Source organism: Fusarium proliferatum (genome assembly GCF_900067095.1).
Source record: "Fusarium proliferatum ET1 genome assembly, contig: FPRO_scaffold001, whole genome shotgun sequence".
In the NCBI taxonomy this organism is placed as follows: Eukaryota; Fungi; Ascomycota; class Sordariomycetes; order Hypocreales; family Nectriaceae; genus Fusarium; species Fusarium proliferatum.
Genome location: NW_022194790.1, coordinates 1968951 through 1985864, shown reverse-complemented (window position 1 = coordinate 1985864; position 16914 = coordinate 1968951). Strand labels below are relative to the sequence as shown.

The following is a 16914-nucleotide window of genomic DNA, read 5'->3' as shown; positions in this document are numbered from 1 at the left end:
GTGCAGCGGGCCATGGCACATGGCATCGACTTTGTACCCATAGTACTGTACGGCTGAACTTGGGAGGAAAGCTTGGAAGTGTATTGTAGCTTGTCGAACACAAAGCACCGCAAAGCATAGCATTGGACAGTTCGAGGTCGTTGGTGGAAGCAAGGCAAGTGGGGGACTTCGGAGGATTGGCCAGTCCCACCATGAGTTAAGCGCCGACGCCTGTCCTTTTTTCAATGTGCCCCACGAGTTTTGGAGCCACGATCCATCTACCCTGGTCAACTGTCTGGGGTTTGACTGGCTCCTTGTCATAGACGGGCGGCTGGAAGTTCTCTCTTATGGTTGTCTTGTAGCGGTGCAGAGCTGTTGAGTTGAGCGCAAAGTGACGGGCAAATATACTTGCAGAAGTAGTTGCTGTCAGTTATTTAGCAAGATCGGTAAGTCAGGGCGAAGGACTAGCAACTAACTTATGGTGCTATACAGAAAGATGAAATAATGATTCAATGATGAAAAAGACAGTCTGAAAGTGGGAGGTCCCTAACTATACCTACTTACTCTCAGCCACCTGGCTTGATTAAGGTAGCTGGCGTCGAATGTACCTACCTTCCATACCGCGGGAAAACTGATGATTGCGATCTGTACGTAGGGCAGGTGCTAACCAGAGTGGGCCTCCCGTCCCCTGATCCATGGTCCATTCGTCAACCAGCCAGCCAGCCTCTCCTTCCGCCAACGGTAATGCTTTAGACTTACACGATGGTGTTGTTAGGTTAGTCGTTTTGGGACATACTGGGTAATACATATTTTCTCAGCCCATCGCAAGTCTCGATGTACATGTATGCCATTCATCTGCAATTGATTCAATTCGCATGAGCGAGTACAATGATTGAATCGACTTCTCTGCATGATACGAGTCACTGCAATACCTGCAATACACACAGGGGAGTCATCAACAGGTTGCATTGACCACACCCTATTCTACTCAACACAACCTATAGCCAGAGAGACAAGAAGACCTTGCTAGAACGATTAGCCGCTCCATCCATTCACCCTAAGCATCCAATTTCAACACCCCGATGCTGCAAGTCGACGGCTTCTGCCACACCTCGATATATTGAACTCAGATCCAAGCCTTTCAAACCACTTGGGAAACCCATCTCGGGGCCGCATTGGCACTCATCAGCATCAACCCATCACTTCGGCAGAATTTCTTGGTCAGATTGTTCATAAGAAACCCAGCAGCTACCTAACAACTCAACATCTCTGGCCCCCAACTTCACCCTCCACTCTAAAGTCCCATCTGCGCCTTGGTCCACACAACTGGCCCACCCGCTCGCTGCCTTGTCTCGGCAAGACAATTCAGACTTTCAGAGTTGTCTTGGCTGTACTTTCTCTTAGCTGGGTACTCTCCAGGAGTATCAAGTGTCACAGGTTGCGTCCTAGCCGCAGAGCCCCTCCTGCTACCAGCTTGTTCAATATCCACACCTCCCATATTCCGTCAGCTGGGCCACACCCCATTCATGATCCAACCGTCTTTTGGTTCACGTTCCGCGACATTCTATCTTTTCCTGTTCAACCTGGTGAGCCGTTAACAAACATAAATACGGTCAATGCGTAATCGCAGTCTTTGGATCACTCAAAGAATTGTATTGCTTCCACTCCATTGACGAAGCAATTCTGCAAGGGCTTATACACACTACCTATTCAACAACTATCGCGTCTCTTTGTTTCCCACCGCGCCAACCGTCGCGCTCCCGACAAGCGCCGGCCGCATGTACGGTCCCATAACAACTCAAGGCAGTTCACCGGGATAGGTAGCAGACAGGTAACAAGGTAGCAAGCTTCTGAAGCCAGCTCACAGCTACTCCGTACGAGAGGTGGCATCAAAAAATATCTTGAACGCTGCTGTCCGCTTATTCGTTACTTGACTCTCACAGTAACAAGAGCTACAATTGAGTACCTGACCCATAACACCCCAATGTAGCAGGGCTGCGAGAACAAGGGACCCGGTCTCACGAACCCCTGTCAAACTGGCGTCTGTCTGTCTGCCTTAGTCCGTTGTTGCAACCGCTGGTGCTCCAGCTTTTGGCTCTGCCTGTTTCTTTAAACCTTTCCCCCTCCATTCTAACCATTCTCTCTCTTGGGTTCGGCTTTTGGTGAGCTGGTTTTCTTGGACGAACTTGCTTGCTTGCTTCATCGTCGGAGTGTCATTGAGCCCTTCATTCAGCATTTGGACCTTCTGTTTGTTTCTGTTTTATCAATCTTTCCTTATTGCTGTTCGACTGGGTCAGACTAGTCACGCAGCCTCCCGATCTTAGCCCATAGGTCTCTTAACTGGCCGCGCGACCGCACATCGACCGCCGACCGACAAGCTCATCTTTTATTCTTTTGCCGTCACGACAGCTGTTGGTAATCTCGAATCTGTCTCCTACATCAGGTTTCGATCATCTGTCAACCTTGGGACAGCTGTATCGTAAGGCTTTCTTGCGTCGACACTTGGCTGGAGTTGTGAATTGTCTTAAGATCCCTTCTGCCACCTGAGCTCTCAACTACCACCGTCAGGGTAGCTAAATATTTAGAAACTCCACGTTCCCGTCATGGCCCTTGAAGCCCCTTTGAGGTCATCGACTGGAAGCCTACAATTCCCTTTCGTTTACCCTCAGACAGACATGTCTGCGCCGACGGAGAATGAGAGCCGTCGCTCTCCATTCAGACCATTGTATGTTGCCTTGGAAGCTCTGCGCTTAACGTGAACCCTCTTGGAAACTCTGTTGACCCATGTCTCAGCTCTTCCCCTCCTCCTGCTACCGATTCGTCCTCGCTTCGACCCAATTCCGTCAATCGCATGTCAAGTAGCTCCTACAATGTCATGAGTCCTAGTGACATTGTGGGTCCTTCTCCAGTCACATCTAATGGTACTGAAACGACCGAGATCGAGGACGATGTCTCAGAGGATATTGAGAAGGAAGTTAGTGATAGAAAGGCTACCCGTCGGTCAGAGGTCAGTCACAATGGGCACCACCGACATCCTGGGCTATGAACTAACTTGACCACAGCTCTTGATGCTCACAACTAACTTACCGGAGAGTGTGCGCCAGTCCAGCAACGAGGAGGCTATTTCTGTCATCCATGCACCAGAAAGTTTTTCCAGCTGGGTAAGTTTCATAGTCATTATAGATACGACACATTTAACACCATTCAGGCTGCTCCAGCTGCCGCCGCACCTCCAGCCATGGAGCACAAAGGGCCAAGTCCAAGGACATCTCCAAAATCGGAGGTTGAAAGCCTAGCCTCTCTTAATGGCGGACAGGAGAAGGTCTGCTACCCTCGACCTAAACTTATGTCATATACTAAACGGTCATCAGACATCGACTCATCCTGTCCGACCTCCGATTTTAACCGATGTGAACCCTGTGCGGTACAGCATCGACAGCGCCACACCCCGAGCTCAGGACCTGCAATCTATGCTGGACGATGGTGCCCGGCTACGTTCGAGTAGTACGAGTAGTCTCGAGAGTAAGTAAACACTGGTTTCGTCACCGGATATGGCTAATCTGTTTAGAAATCGACGAACAAACCGAGGCTGAGGGTGACGACGAAGACTATGAATCAGAAGCCATGCCGATACCACAGCAACAAGACGAGATCGAGACTCTACGAACAACTCTTGCTGAGTGCTGGACGTTGTGCAACAGTTTGTCTAAGCTCAGTTCAATCAATCGTAACCGCGCTCTTGGCAAAAATGGCATTCCTGATGCCCACGAAAAAGCATGGAGAACATGCTGGAAACTTTGTCAGCGGCTCTACCACAGTCGAGATGAGGACGTGAGCAATTTCAATGTCAAGGTCAACCTTGATTTGTGTCGCGATTTTTGTCAAGCGCTATTTGACGTCCGGCAGCGTAATGATGAAGCAGCGGACTCGGTTTTGCGTGTTAGCTTTGAGCTCAACAACCAGTAAGTGCATTTAATAAGTGCTGAATCTTACTCTAACAAGTTGGCAGCCTCTATAGTGCTCAGGATGGTACCCTACCAGAGCAGTTCCGAGAACGCACACTAGACTTCTATATCGCGCTTTGTCATCGACTAATGAAGCAACGGAGTGATCTGGCCGAGGAAACTGATCAGTTGCTCAGGGCCTGTTGGGCACTTGCAGAGATGCTCTTCAATCTCAGGCAGAACAGAAGAGATGGAAGACCGCCAGATGAAGAGCTGCTGAGCTCTACTGTCCAAGCCTGCTGGGAGCTCTGCGATGTATTCCGAGACAGCTGGACACAAGTTCGACCTGATAGGGGAACACCTCGAGCCGGACACGCATTCCCTCAGCATCTTAATGATCAGAGCGGCCGACAGAGCCGAGGATCAAACCCATCTTCAGTCCATTCGAGGCACGATAGTGTCAAGAGCGGGCGGCAGGAAGAGAAACCAAGAAACCCAGCTGTTCCGGAAACCCCTGTAACCGAGTTTGAAGACACGCCCATCTCTCCACAGAGTCGTTCGCCAACAATGCCCAACATTCTTGTCCTAGGCACCCCTAGTGACAATAGCCGCGGTCGGTGGTCGAGTAGCGCGTCCAATCTTTCCAGCTACTCAAAGAGCAGCACCAGGACTTCAAGCACAGCCACCACTACAGCTGCATCAGAAGATGCAAATGTGACGCGTGCAAAGGTACTCGTTCTCCGAGCTGCTATGAATCTTGGCTTCAATCGTGATACCATCCATGAGCCCAAAGCCGCTGCTGCTGCATTACAAAAATTTGTGCAGGATCTTCCTCCTGGATCGTTTGGGTCTCTCATCTCGCACTCGACATTGCTATCACAATACAAAAACTCCGTCCTTACCGATGCCATAATCCCCAGACACCATGCCTTACCAGCTCGAGGCAAGCGTGTTACTGCCCAGGAGATGGCCAAGAGTATTCAGATGATGATGAAGAGTTCACAGCGATATGCATATCTACGAGATCTCTTCAAGGTCGTTTTCCAATTCCCGGTTGAGGAGGTCGACACCCGTCGCAACGTCAGCATTGTGGTGTAAACATGCTCAACCATATTCATAACCTTCTATTTCAACGCAATGGTTGCGTCGAATTGCCTATACTTATGCCACGTTACGTCTAATGTTATTATTTCATACTGGAGAGTTTTTGGGAGTCGGGTCACAAGGATTTAAGGGACTATTCTATGCCAGCATGCTTACACACACATCACAATTTTTGTACCGGAGATTGGAGAGGCATCCTGAAGAGGTTTATGCGATGGTCTGTTCGTTTCTACTTGCACGAGATACCCTGTTGGAAAGCTCTAGCGGACGAGTTGATGATATTAGAGAGCTGGAGGGTAAGCCCAGAAATATTTGGATAAATCAATTTTCCAAACTTATATCAAGATGTTATGATTTATTGTATGGCACGAGTGGATCGAGATAAGTGCAAGCTATTTAATTCGTTATGCTAAGTAGCCTAAGAACTAGGTATCCAAACCGAGTCTCTCTGCCTATCTAATTCTGTGGATTTCAGCTTGGGTATCAACTCTAACACATGCGACAGGCCTATACGCCTCGTGATATGCACTGAGCCCACAGCCTTGGGAAACAATTCTCAGAACGCTCAGCTGGTGTTTTTCGCCATACGTGTGGCCCTGCCTGTGGACAGGTCAAACAAAAGACGAATCACTGCCTTGAGGAGCGACAAAGAGGCCCAGATCTATCACGGAGAAGGAATAGGGTATTTGAGATATCGCCAGTCCCCAGGGATTAGGTTATGTCAGGTATAGTATACAATGTGGGAAAATTTAGCCACCACCTCAGGGGCACGGCTTGGTGATGAGCAACTCCAGATCCCAGGTAGTACTGAGCATCTTGAAGTTGATCGTCACATTGATCCCCGTCGTCACCACTCTAGTTCTTGGAGTCGTGTGAGGAACCTGCTTTGGCAGATTGGTGCTCATTGCTGTCGCGAGAGGCGCCCGAAGCAGCAGATTGCTTACGATCTTGTGAAATTTTCTTCTCTGGGTTTTCCTCATCCTGATCTTGGGTTGGTTGCGTTTCGCTTTGCTCAGCCGCTCGCTGAGTTGGTTCGAAGTACTCCTCACAATACATCGGGGCGATATCACCTTGTCTGGGCATCTCAGGCTCCTGCTCCTGCGTATACTCTTCAGCGTGTGATACCTGCTGAGGATACACGAAATCGGAGAGCTGAGAAAAATTGGATAGGGGCATCTCCATCTTAAACGACGGTGAGTGTTGAGTAGCGGAGGGCTCCTAGACTCCGCCCCCTACGACCACGGTCTGCTGCGGAGATGAGACTGGTGCGTGAGAGCTAGCTCTTGGTTGCTGTCTCAAATAAGAGGCGTATGAAAGCTGGGCGTTGGGTGACTGATGAGGTGTCTGGTATAATGCGGCGTTACAGCCCTCAGGGCTTCCCTGTTCTGGTGACTTGATTTGGTGTTGACCAAAATGAGTGTTGATCGGGGAAAAGTTGGTGTTGAAGTTTGCCCTAGCTTGCGTCTGCCAAGAGTTAGCTAGAGGCATAGAACGCAAGCCTGTCGGGGCTGGTGCTCCCGAGAAGAGGCTGTAGGAATTTGGAGGTGGTGAACGAAGATTTCCCATCTGAGCCATTGGTGCTGCGTGGAACAAGGGGACAGAGGACGGGCTTGGGGACTTGATGTCTTCGAATTTGACTGGTGATTGCGTTGGAAGGGACTCAAACTGGTATGGAGGTTGTTGAGAAGGTCCTGCTGAAGCTTTGAAAGACCCTTGGCGAGCTCTCTTGGCTTCAGCCGGTGATCCTCTGTTTCTTGGGTTAGAGAGATACGCGGAAAGGGATATCGGGGCGGTGTTCGCAACGTACTCTGAGCCCGGTGAAGCGGAAGAACCAGCTCCAGAGTCAGATCGACGTTCTTTTCGTTTCTTGGATTGCTTATTGCAAAGGGGAGCTCTACGAGCAAAGACCGGTTAGTCGATTTCAAAAGCAAGTGGCAAGACCTTTTGGTACAGGACAACTCACCCATAGTCAGGATCCTTGCCGTATTTGTTCCTCAAATATCTAATCTGGTTGTCTGTCAGTGCTCGGTTGAATCGTTCCCGAAAAGCGTTAGATATCGCATCGTTGTAGAAATCCTTCTCCATGAGGCTCAAAGCAAAGCGGATCTCGTCAGGTTTGTAAACTGGTTTTCCGGTCATCTTGGAAGAAGTAAGAAAATAAGCAAAGTTGTGGAACAAGTGTTGAAGGTGCCAAGCAGTCTGAAGTGTAACTGTCCAAGAAATGTCTAAGCGGTCAGCGATGGTGAGTGTTGTGAGGTTGTGGGTGATAGACGGTTGAGTAAAGGTTGTTATTCAGGAGGAACAGAAAGACAATGAATGTCTGAGCTTGATGTTTAAGTACGGCCTTTGATCGATTGATTGAGGGTTAATCAGCGCCGTTGAGACCCTTGCTAAAGGCCGTGAGTAGGAGCTCGAGTTGTAGACTTGAATTAGTTAGTTGTCAGTTAACTAAGAACTGGCACTGAATCCTGACGTAGCATGAGCGTGGATGAAATTATGCAAGTGGATAAAAGAAAGTATACCAAGGCTGGTCATCAATTCTTCCCTAGAGAAAGAAGAAACTGTTGTATGTTGTAGAGAAAAGCAGCTTTTGAAGGTGGTGTTGGTGTTGTGTGCGGTGTGTTTTCGTAGAAGTGGAGAAGAAGAGAAGAAGCAGAAGCATAAAAGAGGGAGAGAAGGGCTCCTTATGAACTACTCCCTAAAGCAGCGTCTGCTGATTGTTCACGGGAGATCCATGACTCAAACAGTGCAATTGCTTGCATAAAATCATTGGTCTCTATTGTGGCTATGCTTCCTCACTCGCTCAGTGTCTCTGTCTAAGGTAGTTCGTCTGATATTTTCCATCGCATCTATCAACTTCGTCTCTTCTTCAAGCACCTGACTCCCCCTTTGTCTATTACTCACTGGCTGCCGTGGCCAGTCAGAGAGTGCTCTATGGGTGCTGCATCACCGACTTGAGACGGCGGTGAGCCACCACGGCTGAAGACACCCAGCCAGCACCGCACATTGCCCGCGTCATCGTCCTCAACCCAGTCGTCCTGCCCCGCAAGTTCGTCCTCTTCCTCACAGAACAAGGGGGTGTCGAGGTCAAGCATAGCCTGGCGGAACGACTCGAGGAGGCGTTCTGTGGTGGCATCCCGACGCGGGACCATGACGACAGCGCGTGAATCGGAGCCAAGAGCAAGGTGGTCGCTGATGGCTGAGGCGAGAAGCGCTGGGTGTTCATCGTCGTACATGGGATCAGCCGCGAGGACAATCTAGTCACCAGGGGGGTCAGACATCGTTTGTAAGCAAGAGTCATATAAGCGTCGCCCTGCAATCACGGATTCTCTACGAGCAAAAACATACCTTGAACTGATTCGGTTGCCCAAACAGGGTCTGATCGACCTCGTCTTCGCTCCCTCCCCAGGTGAGATCGCCAACTGTGAGCGATCCCCCACGAGACTTGACAAGCTCAGTGTTCTTGGCCACGTTCTCTCTGAGATTTGGAACGATGTTTGGAAGATCACTGAGTGCTACGGGGACTTTCCATAGAGCTGCTGCAGCAAGGCCCAAGAGTCCAGTCCCAGAACCGAGTTCAAGGACATCAGGTCGTGGTTGGCCCAACGTCTCATCGAATAATCGAAATAGAGATGTCTCCGCCATGCGAGGAAGATGCTGCGATAGCACATATGAAGACCCCCAAGTCTTGAAACCCAAAGAATCTCCTGTGAGCGCCGGTTCTCGAATGATCAACTCGAACTCATCGTTCCCCTCTCCAAAAGGCCACCTGCGAATAACCTCTCCCATAGCTGTGCGTCCACACCGCTCCGACATGCGCTTGCTTGCCTGCGTCCAGAGAACCTCCTTTTCATCATCGTCGTCGATCCATGACAAGGGGCTCTTGATGATAGAGGAGAGATACCGAGTGACTTCTGCCTTGCGCTGGCTGGCGAGAGATTCTTGCTCCTCGATGATCTCAGAGCGACGGCGCTTGTGGTTCCAGATTGGAGGGCTAAGTTCGAGACTCTGGAGAATGTCTGCTAGTTGAGTGTAACTGGGACGTTCCCACATTTGGGGGAAATCGAGTGCTTCGATACCCATGATGATGAGCCTAAGTAAGTCTCTGCTTTCTACACTTATTTGCCAATTATGGTGAGGTTAACTCAGAGGAATAATCAGAGTGAGAGAAGGAGATTGTCGGTGTGGCAAAAAGAGAATTCAACAGTAACAAATTCAGAACAGAAGTTTTGATCAGGAAACTAACTGTTCAACATGCCCTCAGCAAGAACACAAGGCTTTGTATGCTGCAGCGCATATTCGGAGACACCTTGAGTCTAGAACATAGTCTCTGTTCACTAGGGATTTTTTACAAAGGAGAAGTCTGGGGGGAAAAGAACGCTATTGTAATCCACACATTGTCTTGTCTACTGACGGCAAATAAAAAAAATTGTTAACAATTAAAAAAAAGTTGCGAATTTTTGGCTAACATCTAATTGGGTCAAGTCTATCTTCCTATCATAGGTAGCTCGTGAGTATGTATCAACGTTGGCGTTAAAGCCACATCATGCAGCATTGCACCGCCACAAGCACTCTCGAATGAGTGATCGGCATGGCCCACGTGGCTGACTGACCAGGGGAAAGGGAGCTATGAACCTCAAACTCTACCGTCTTCCCGATTGGTCGCCCTAGCAATGTCTGTACTGTATATCTCATCCTGGCAACCGACCTGGTCACTAAACTCCAACCAACAAAACACATAGGAACTTCCAACAAAGGAGACTAAAGAAAACAACTCCAGCAACATGAACGACCTGTCTTCCCATCATTAGGATCACCAAGGCTCGCCCTTCTCCCACCCCACAAACAAATGTCTCAGAACAGGTCCCTCCGGGTCGGCATAAACACGGGCATTCTTGAGCTCGACAGCCAGAAATCGACAAGTTTGCCAATCGCTCATGACCTTGCCTGACAATCTGACAATCTCATCACAAGAACTCTTGAGAGCTTTGTAGCTGAAGTCGAATCTGACGTTTAGGTCTGCGTTCTCTAGCCAAGGCGTCGCAATCGCGGTTTCAACCTGACGAAGCAAGAGTGTAATGCTCGCCTTGATAGATGTAAAGTTCTCGCGGGTAGGGTTATCGCGAGATCGGGTCCAGTCGTTCCAGAGCCACTGTCGAAGGGCTTCATTGGAGGTGTCGTGGCCTTGACGTTGGTGCTCACGAGCAAAGTCCATGAGCTGCGTGTTGTAGAAGATAGCAGCTTCGTGGAGAAAATCAGAGAGTTGTTTCAGAGCGATGCGTGGTGGGAGACGATCCGCAGGCTGAGCAGGCTGGACGTCTTCGTAAGAAGCATAGTTTTTGGTTGAGCCTTCGCTCTCGTAGGTCTTTGAGTACCGGGATGCACGGCGGCGATGACGGCAGCAGCCAGGAACGAAGATGTTTGTTGCAGCTGAAGAGGGAGGATACATGGGGCTGTAGTCTTCAGCCATGCGAGCAGGCACGTTTCGGAACGGATCTTGAGTCTGAGTAGGATGGACAGTGTAAACGTATGGTAGGTCTTGGAAGTAAGCTCCAGGGGGCGCCTCTTTGACGAACTGGGAGCGTCTAGATGTCATTGGGGGTGATGGCAGTTACTTTGACTGAAACTGAGACTGAGACCGAGACTGGGATTGAGACTGAAGTTGATGAGGAAGCTAGAATCAAGATGCTCACGTCTGGGCGGATATTTATACATCTTCAATACCAGTTTGCCTGCAGGACATAGATATGTTGGTGAATTCTGCCCTTCTTGATTCAATGCCCTCAAGCTGCGTTGTCGCCATACAAGAGTTCATTGTCTATCGCCACAGATTCAAGCAAACGCCTTTTGACAACGGCCAGTCGCATAAACGGTACAAAGACTAAATAAAACCATACTACAATTACTACTACCTATGTCCTCCAAACTGCAACCAATATGTCCTCTACAGCCCCATTCTAAACTACCTAGACATCCATGATCAGCCGCTAACTAAGTAGGTACCTATTTGCTAATCCCTCCTCTTTATTCGGAGGGTCCTGTCCTGAATCAGCTCACACACACAGATTGATACGGCCCCACCAAACTCAAAACTCAAAGGACGGACCAAAGACCAACCAATGCAACCAACCCTCTCAGCAGCATCCATATCAAACCTTGAGGGCCCAATCTGGTAAATCCAAAGGTAAATCACGCACCCCCATCACATGCGCCTCACGTCATAGTACCACTTCCTCTTCCCATGCACCCAACTACTACCAGTAATCACTGTCACTATTGACTGATTTTACTCGCAACTGGGCCAGGCTCTCAATCAATCACCAGGTTTCTCTTGTCACTCAATGTAGTCTACATGAATATCATGATTTCAATTTCAACATTTTCTGTATTGTATTGTTTGGCTTTTGCTTTGCCTAATCTAAATGCCTGCCTTGGCTTGGCTTTGTCTCTGGCCGCGTTTGGCCTATCTTGTCTTCTCATGTGGTATCAAAAAAAAAATCAAAAAAAAGAAGAAGAAATACGATGCAAATATCAGAGAGAGCTCCGTTCCTGTCCGACAGGTGGCTCGTTCATGCAGATCCTGTTTTCCCAATGCAAAATGCAACTGTAAAAGTTATCCGGTCGTGATGCTGTACGCCGTTGAAATCAAACACCCACACCCTATCTTGTCCTTATTCTGTTGTATTATTGCCGCCTTTTAGCTCCTCTCTGGGGGACATTCGCTGTAAATCTCCATCTTCATCGTTTTCAGTCGGTCTCTCATTTCCATCAGATGGCCCAGCTTCCTGCTTGAAGGGTTGTCCAGCGCTGAAATCTCATGGTGCAGAGTCTCATACTTTTGGTAAAATAGTTTGAACGCCTGTGCCTTCTGCACAAGATCGTCGGAAAATCTTGACGCTGCAGGTCGCTTTGTGACACCACCCTTGCTGAAGCCTTCAACCTTGCGCTTCTTCGCAACAATTGAAGCAGCGGGTGCCTCATTCTCCAGATCCGAGGCATTGGTGGGTGGCGATGACGCCAGAGGAGAAGACTTCGTTGGGGACGTGTTCTTGCTCTTCATCGAGGTTGAGGTTATCGTTCCGCGAGAGTTCTGGCTTGCGTCCGATGGTCGATGCTTAAGTCTAGGGGCAGGAAGAGGCTGCTTGGGCTTGATGCGCTTCGACAATGGTGTTCCAGAGCTCGAGCTCGAGTCATCATCCTCGCGAGGTCGCTTGGCCGTAATCTGCTGCTTCAATGGCTCCCTTACCACAGGTCGAGGTTTGGCAACGACCGTGTCTCTCATCTTGGGTACCTGTTTAGGCACAGCCTTCGGCTTAGGCTTGATCATAGGAGCAGCATCATCCTCTGAGGTGTCCGAGTTAGAAATGATGGCCTGCGATAGAACCCTTCCCCCATTGGCCTTGGGCGCTGCGGTGGACCGTGCCTTGGTGGGAGATGCTTTAGCGGAAGACACCTTAGATGTCGTTTTGGAGGGTGCAGCTGATGCCGTCGTCTTAGCCTTGGATTTGCCCAAAAGGCGCTTGACCTGGGCCTCCTGTGCAGTGGGCTTCTTGGGCTTAGTAGAAAGAGGGTTTGAGGTGGACCTCGACATGGCCTCTCCTCCAACCCTTGGCCGGTTGGCGTCCTGAGAATCCCCACTATCTCGAGGCGTTGTGCCTCCATCCGCCATTTCAACATTGATTGACGGCGTGCTGACAGTCTTTGTAATCTTAGCCTGCACTCGGCTAAGACTCTTGCCAGTTCCTCGCTCCTCCTTGGGTAGTAATCTGTCCCACTCTGGCTCCGAGATAGTGACTCTCTGCTTGTCATATTGTCGAACGGCGTTGTCAATCGCCTTCTGTCGTACTTCTTGGGTATCATAATCATAATTCCAAACATCAAGGTCTCTCCAGGACTTCTTCTTCAGTGACCATTTGTTGTTATCGTCGAGATCATCAGCAACTTTTCGAAGCGTCGGCTCCATGTCTTCCACCTTGCCTTCCCACTTCTTGGCCAGGTAATCAAATGAGCGGTCCTGCACAGCAAGCTCATGCACCAGCATAGCTCGGTCTCCCTTGGCTCGATCAAGGGGCTGTGATGTCGTAGGGTTGGGTGTAAGCGACCCGAGTGAAACTTGACCGGGTGACTGGGGGATCGATCGTGGAGTTGAGTCGAGCAATTTGCTTTTGCCCTTGATAGCTGCCTTCTTCGCTGGTAACCTGTCAACCACGCGAGTCCTTCAAAACATGTCAGTATGATCATCCCAAAACTAGATGCAAGTGAGACCGACTTCTCCTGAGAAGCAGCATGAGCCGCAAGTCCATTTTGAAGAGCCTCGATGTCAGAATCTCGTCCTGATTGGGCACTCCTGCTGGACTTCGCGGTCTTGCCGTCAGTGGTGCTGTCGGCCTTGCCAGTCTTCAATTTCTTCGAAGTAGCGCCTGATGGTTTTTCAAAGAGAGAGCCAGTATATGGTATCTTTTCTGCAGTTCGTGTCGATTCGAAAGGTCGTGTGAGGTAAAGATCATATGGGTTCGAGTCGGAGGGCGGCTCAATGGCGTGGGATTTGGAACCGAAGAGCAAGGTCTGGCACGGGCACATTAGCATTCGAAAACATGAGCCAAACCTCCAAGCTTGAAACCGCTGCGACAAGAGGTTCTGTGAACTTACGGGATTGGCTCCAAGAGCAAGTTGAATGCCATCTCCATTCTGGACACATTTGATCATGTCCTCAATAACATTGTCACTCAGGGTGACGGCAAAAGCCTGGGAAGGGAGACTGGCATCCTTGCCAGTCGAGCCCTCCAGCTGCAGCCCGCTTTCGGGAACCTTGAGCGAGTTCATACTGGAGGACATCACGAGCCTCTGTAGGCCGTGGGGTGGGAAATGTCGCGGAGTTGAATGTTGTGTCGATCAATGCAGAAGCAGGGCGGAAGCGTGGCGTTGGATCGTTCGGTTTCGCAGGTTGAAGATGAAGAGAGGAAGTCGAAGAACCGTAGCTGAGGAAGTAAGAATTCGTCAATGTGGAATAGTTAAAAAAGAAATCGTGAGGAACGTTGTCACATTGTCATCCAACAAGGTGATTTAAGAGAGAGGCCGCTGTTTTGATGAGATGGGCGTGAGAGGTTAGGCATATGGGGGCCGCTCTCCGATTCAGGAGGACAAAGGGGAGTGCCAGATGGTTTTGTCACTGACAGGCAGTGCAAATATCCCAACACCTCAAAGCACACAAAGAGTCTCCAACGCCCTTTGTGATTTGCAACTCTCGTCGAGAAGCAAAAAACAAGTTGAGGGAGAAAGTTGTTGGAGGGCGGAGATGATGAGGGAATGAGAGCGGCAGCGGCGAGCCCAGGTCAAGGACGGGAGACGAGGGTGTACCAAGGTACTGCGTGCGGAAGGAACTGGGGGGAGGTACCCGTGCCTGCCTGTCTCTCTGCAACCTCACCAGCAAGCAAGCAAGCAAGCAAGCACGTCTGACCTTACCTGACGGGCGGGAGTGGGTGCGGTCAAACAGGGAAGTTGACCGGGGTGGACAGTACAGCACAGCACAGCGAACAACACAGCGCAGCACAGTACCAAATTTGGGGTCCGACAGCGCAAAACACCGATTGACAGCACCATCACTCCAGCAGGAAGATGCTGTCTTAGGCCGATGTGCCAAGATACCCGCACGGTACGCTACGGAAATTCGTCCGGGGTGAGAGTACTTGACCACTACTCAAGGCTCTATAGTGGTCTCAGTGATGGGAAGCCGTCGGGAGGGCTGTGTCTCAGTGGCCTCTCAGAGCTCAGAAGCACTGCAACTCACTGCAACTTTATCTCCAACAGCAACAAACTCAAAATCATTTGCTGGGCCAAATGTTCCTTTTCTGTACACAAATATCTTCAGCTTCGCTAGCGTCCACTGGGGCCGTGGCTGCGGTGGCGTGCCTGATGGTGCGCCTGATGGTGCATGTGGAAGAGTCAACCGGTCAAGGTCTCATCAGGGGTAGAGGTCAAGTACTGTACGCGAGCTCTGAACCACTGTAGAGCCCTATAAGACGCCCTGGAATAGCTTCGGATTGCGATTCAGTACTTCACGACGACATTTACGGCGAAGAGCGGATCAAGTACCACGAAGAGGCCCACAACGACCGAGTGAGGTGGTGGATGCATGCAAGGCGTTGTGCTAGTCGAGTAAACTCGTCCCAGAAAAGCGAAAAGCCAAAGGGTTCCTCCCGTCCCGTTCGCCGGCCTCTGAGGTGCAAGATCTTTGTCTCTCTTTGAGGTATTTGAACATGAGAGAAAGGATTCTTTCAACCTGAAGCTGGGGAGACAAGTGAAAGGACGAGAGGCGAGACAATGGAGCTTTTCAGATTGTCGCATATTGTTTGTTTTCCTGACCCAATTGGTTGTCAGGTCGTCAGCCCAGAGAAACGGGACTTGACGGGCTGGATCCAGCGGGCAGGTTGAGCTACGAGCCTAGCGAACGAACGACCCATTCTGAAGTCTGGACGACCCATGGCGAGACATCAAGGGCTCGGTATGGGAGTTCATGGCGGATCTGTCATCCGGCCGGGGGTATTCTGGTTGTGGTTGTAGTCGTAGTCGCAGTCGTGGCCGTGGCCGAGCCGTGGATGGGATGGGATGGGTGGGCATCCCATCCCATCTGAGCTGTTTAGGCCTCATTCCAGAAACGGCTGGCCGGGCAGTGAGATTTCAGAGGGCTGGAGCAAAACTTGCTGAAACAATTGTGCAGCTTGCAAAGGCCATCGCCATGAGTTTCAGCCATTCAAGCCTTGCTGAGGTTTGAATTTCTTCCTTACCCCTTTGTTATCTATCATCTCTCCCTTGAAATGGATCTTTAATAAATGAACTTGGCCCCAATCTCATCTGCCTTGCTGTGCCTGCAATAACAATAGCGCGAGCTCAAACCCCCCATACACATAACCCCTGTCGCCGCGCTTCCAGCAAGCCGGCAACGGATCCATGACCGTTTTGGCCCTACTGACTGTTCACTGTGGATCTGTGACTCTATTTCCAGTGACTCGAAAGATTGAGCAAGTGGATTGTTAAGCAGAGAAGCAATCTCGACGTTTCTTTCAGGCTTCGTTATCTGAATGCCTGCCTGATTGATTATGGAAGCGAAAGAAGGGGACTTGAGGATCAAGAGGCGGATGTCTGGAACCCTGCTTTTTCCAATCGAGCGATGTGAGGCTAAACCCGATATCTTCAGCCAGCCAGTGGCAGACTAGGAGTGATGTGAGGTGCAGCACAGTGACGCTGCCACATGGCGACCGAGGACTTGGGGGATCTGATGATTGGACATGTGCCGAATAGCTTCCGCGATGGGATTTTCACAGTCTGTTCTGAGGCTTGAATGACTCTAGCACCCCCATGCTTCTGGTTTTGTTTCTTCATTACGATAATCTGTACAGACATTGATATACGGCACCTATTATGCCTCCATACGAAAGGATGCTATTGTTCGTACTACTGCTAACCAGACAGACGCAGAGATGCCAGTGCGCCATGTCTTGGAGAGTCTGCCCGTCTCGGCGGCATCCCCGTGATCTGTGGTCAGCTTAAAAACAGCTCAGCATCCGGCCACCATCATTTCTGTTTGTGTCGAGTGTGTAGAGAGGCTGATTGGGGGATATGCGGAAGGGTATGTTCCAGGTACCGTTCTTGTCTGAACCACTTATTTGATTTGGGCTCTGAATCTGATGGCTGATGAAGAGTCAGTCAGGGATGCATCTGCATGCATGGAAGACTGAACCCCGGGGAGTCTATGGTCGTATGTGGCTTACAGAATGCATGTCGGACTGTCCGTTTCCATCGTAGAAAAGGCTAAGCCATTCTATTTTCTGCTCATCAGTGTGGCAGGCTGACGTTTTGACTCTGAAACCCTTGCAATTAATACGATTGT

The 16914-nt window shown here is 50.0% G+C and overlaps 5 protein-coding genes across 5 annotated transcripts; 1 reads left to right on the top strand and 4 right to left on the bottom strand.

Moving 5' to 3' along the window:
* Window positions 1–2582: 2582 nt before the first annotated feature.
* Window positions 2583–5021, top strand: FPRO_01437 (uncharacterized protein; the record flags this gene model as incomplete). Its single annotated transcript, XM_031231484.1, has 7 exons — window positions 2583–2704; window positions 2773–2986; window positions 3042–3140; window positions 3188–3301; window positions 3351–3501; window positions 3548–3941; window positions 3989–5021. 7 exons carry the CDS (start codon window positions 2583–2585, stop codon window positions 5019–5021), a joined length of 2127 nt encoding a protein of 708 aa, XP_031075036.1.
* Window positions 5022–5882: 861 nt separating this feature from the next.
* FPRO_01438 (uncharacterized protein) lies at window positions 5883–7166 on the bottom strand (the record flags this gene model as incomplete). Its single annotated transcript, XM_031231472.1, has 4 exons — window positions 5883–6209; window positions 6264–6774; window positions 6835–6921; window positions 6991–7166. The coding sequence occupies 4 exons, from the start codon at window positions 7164–7166 to the stop codon at window positions 5883–5885; spliced, it is 1101 nt and encodes a 366-aa protein (XP_031075035.1).
* Window positions 7167–7927: 761 nt separating this feature from the next.
* FPRO_01439 (uncharacterized protein) lies at window positions 7928–9110 on the bottom strand (the record flags this gene model as incomplete). Its single annotated transcript, XM_031231461.1, has 2 exons — window positions 7928–8284; window positions 8376–9110. 2 exons carry the CDS (start codon window positions 9108–9110, stop codon window positions 7928–7930), a joined length of 1092 nt encoding a protein of 363 aa, XP_031075034.1.
* A 730-nt stretch (window positions 9111–9840) lies between these two features.
* On the bottom strand, window positions 9841–10623 carry FPRO_01440 (uncharacterized protein; the record flags this gene model as incomplete). Its single annotated transcript, XM_031231450.1, has 1 exon — window positions 9841–10623. One exon carries the CDS (start codon window positions 10621–10623, stop codon window positions 9841–9843), a length of 783 nt encoding a protein of 260 aa, XP_031075033.1.
* Window positions 10624–11724: 1101 nt separating this feature from the next.
* FPRO_01441 (uncharacterized protein) lies at window positions 11725–13850 on the bottom strand (the record flags this gene model as incomplete). The annotated part of the gene is made up of 3 exons (XM_031231439.1): window positions 11725–13243; window positions 13297–13592; window positions 13677–13850. The coding sequence occupies 3 exons, from the start codon at window positions 13848–13850 to the stop codon at window positions 11725–11727; spliced, it is 1989 nt and encodes a 662-aa protein (XP_031075032.1).
* Window positions 13851–16914: the final 3064 nt, after the last annotated feature.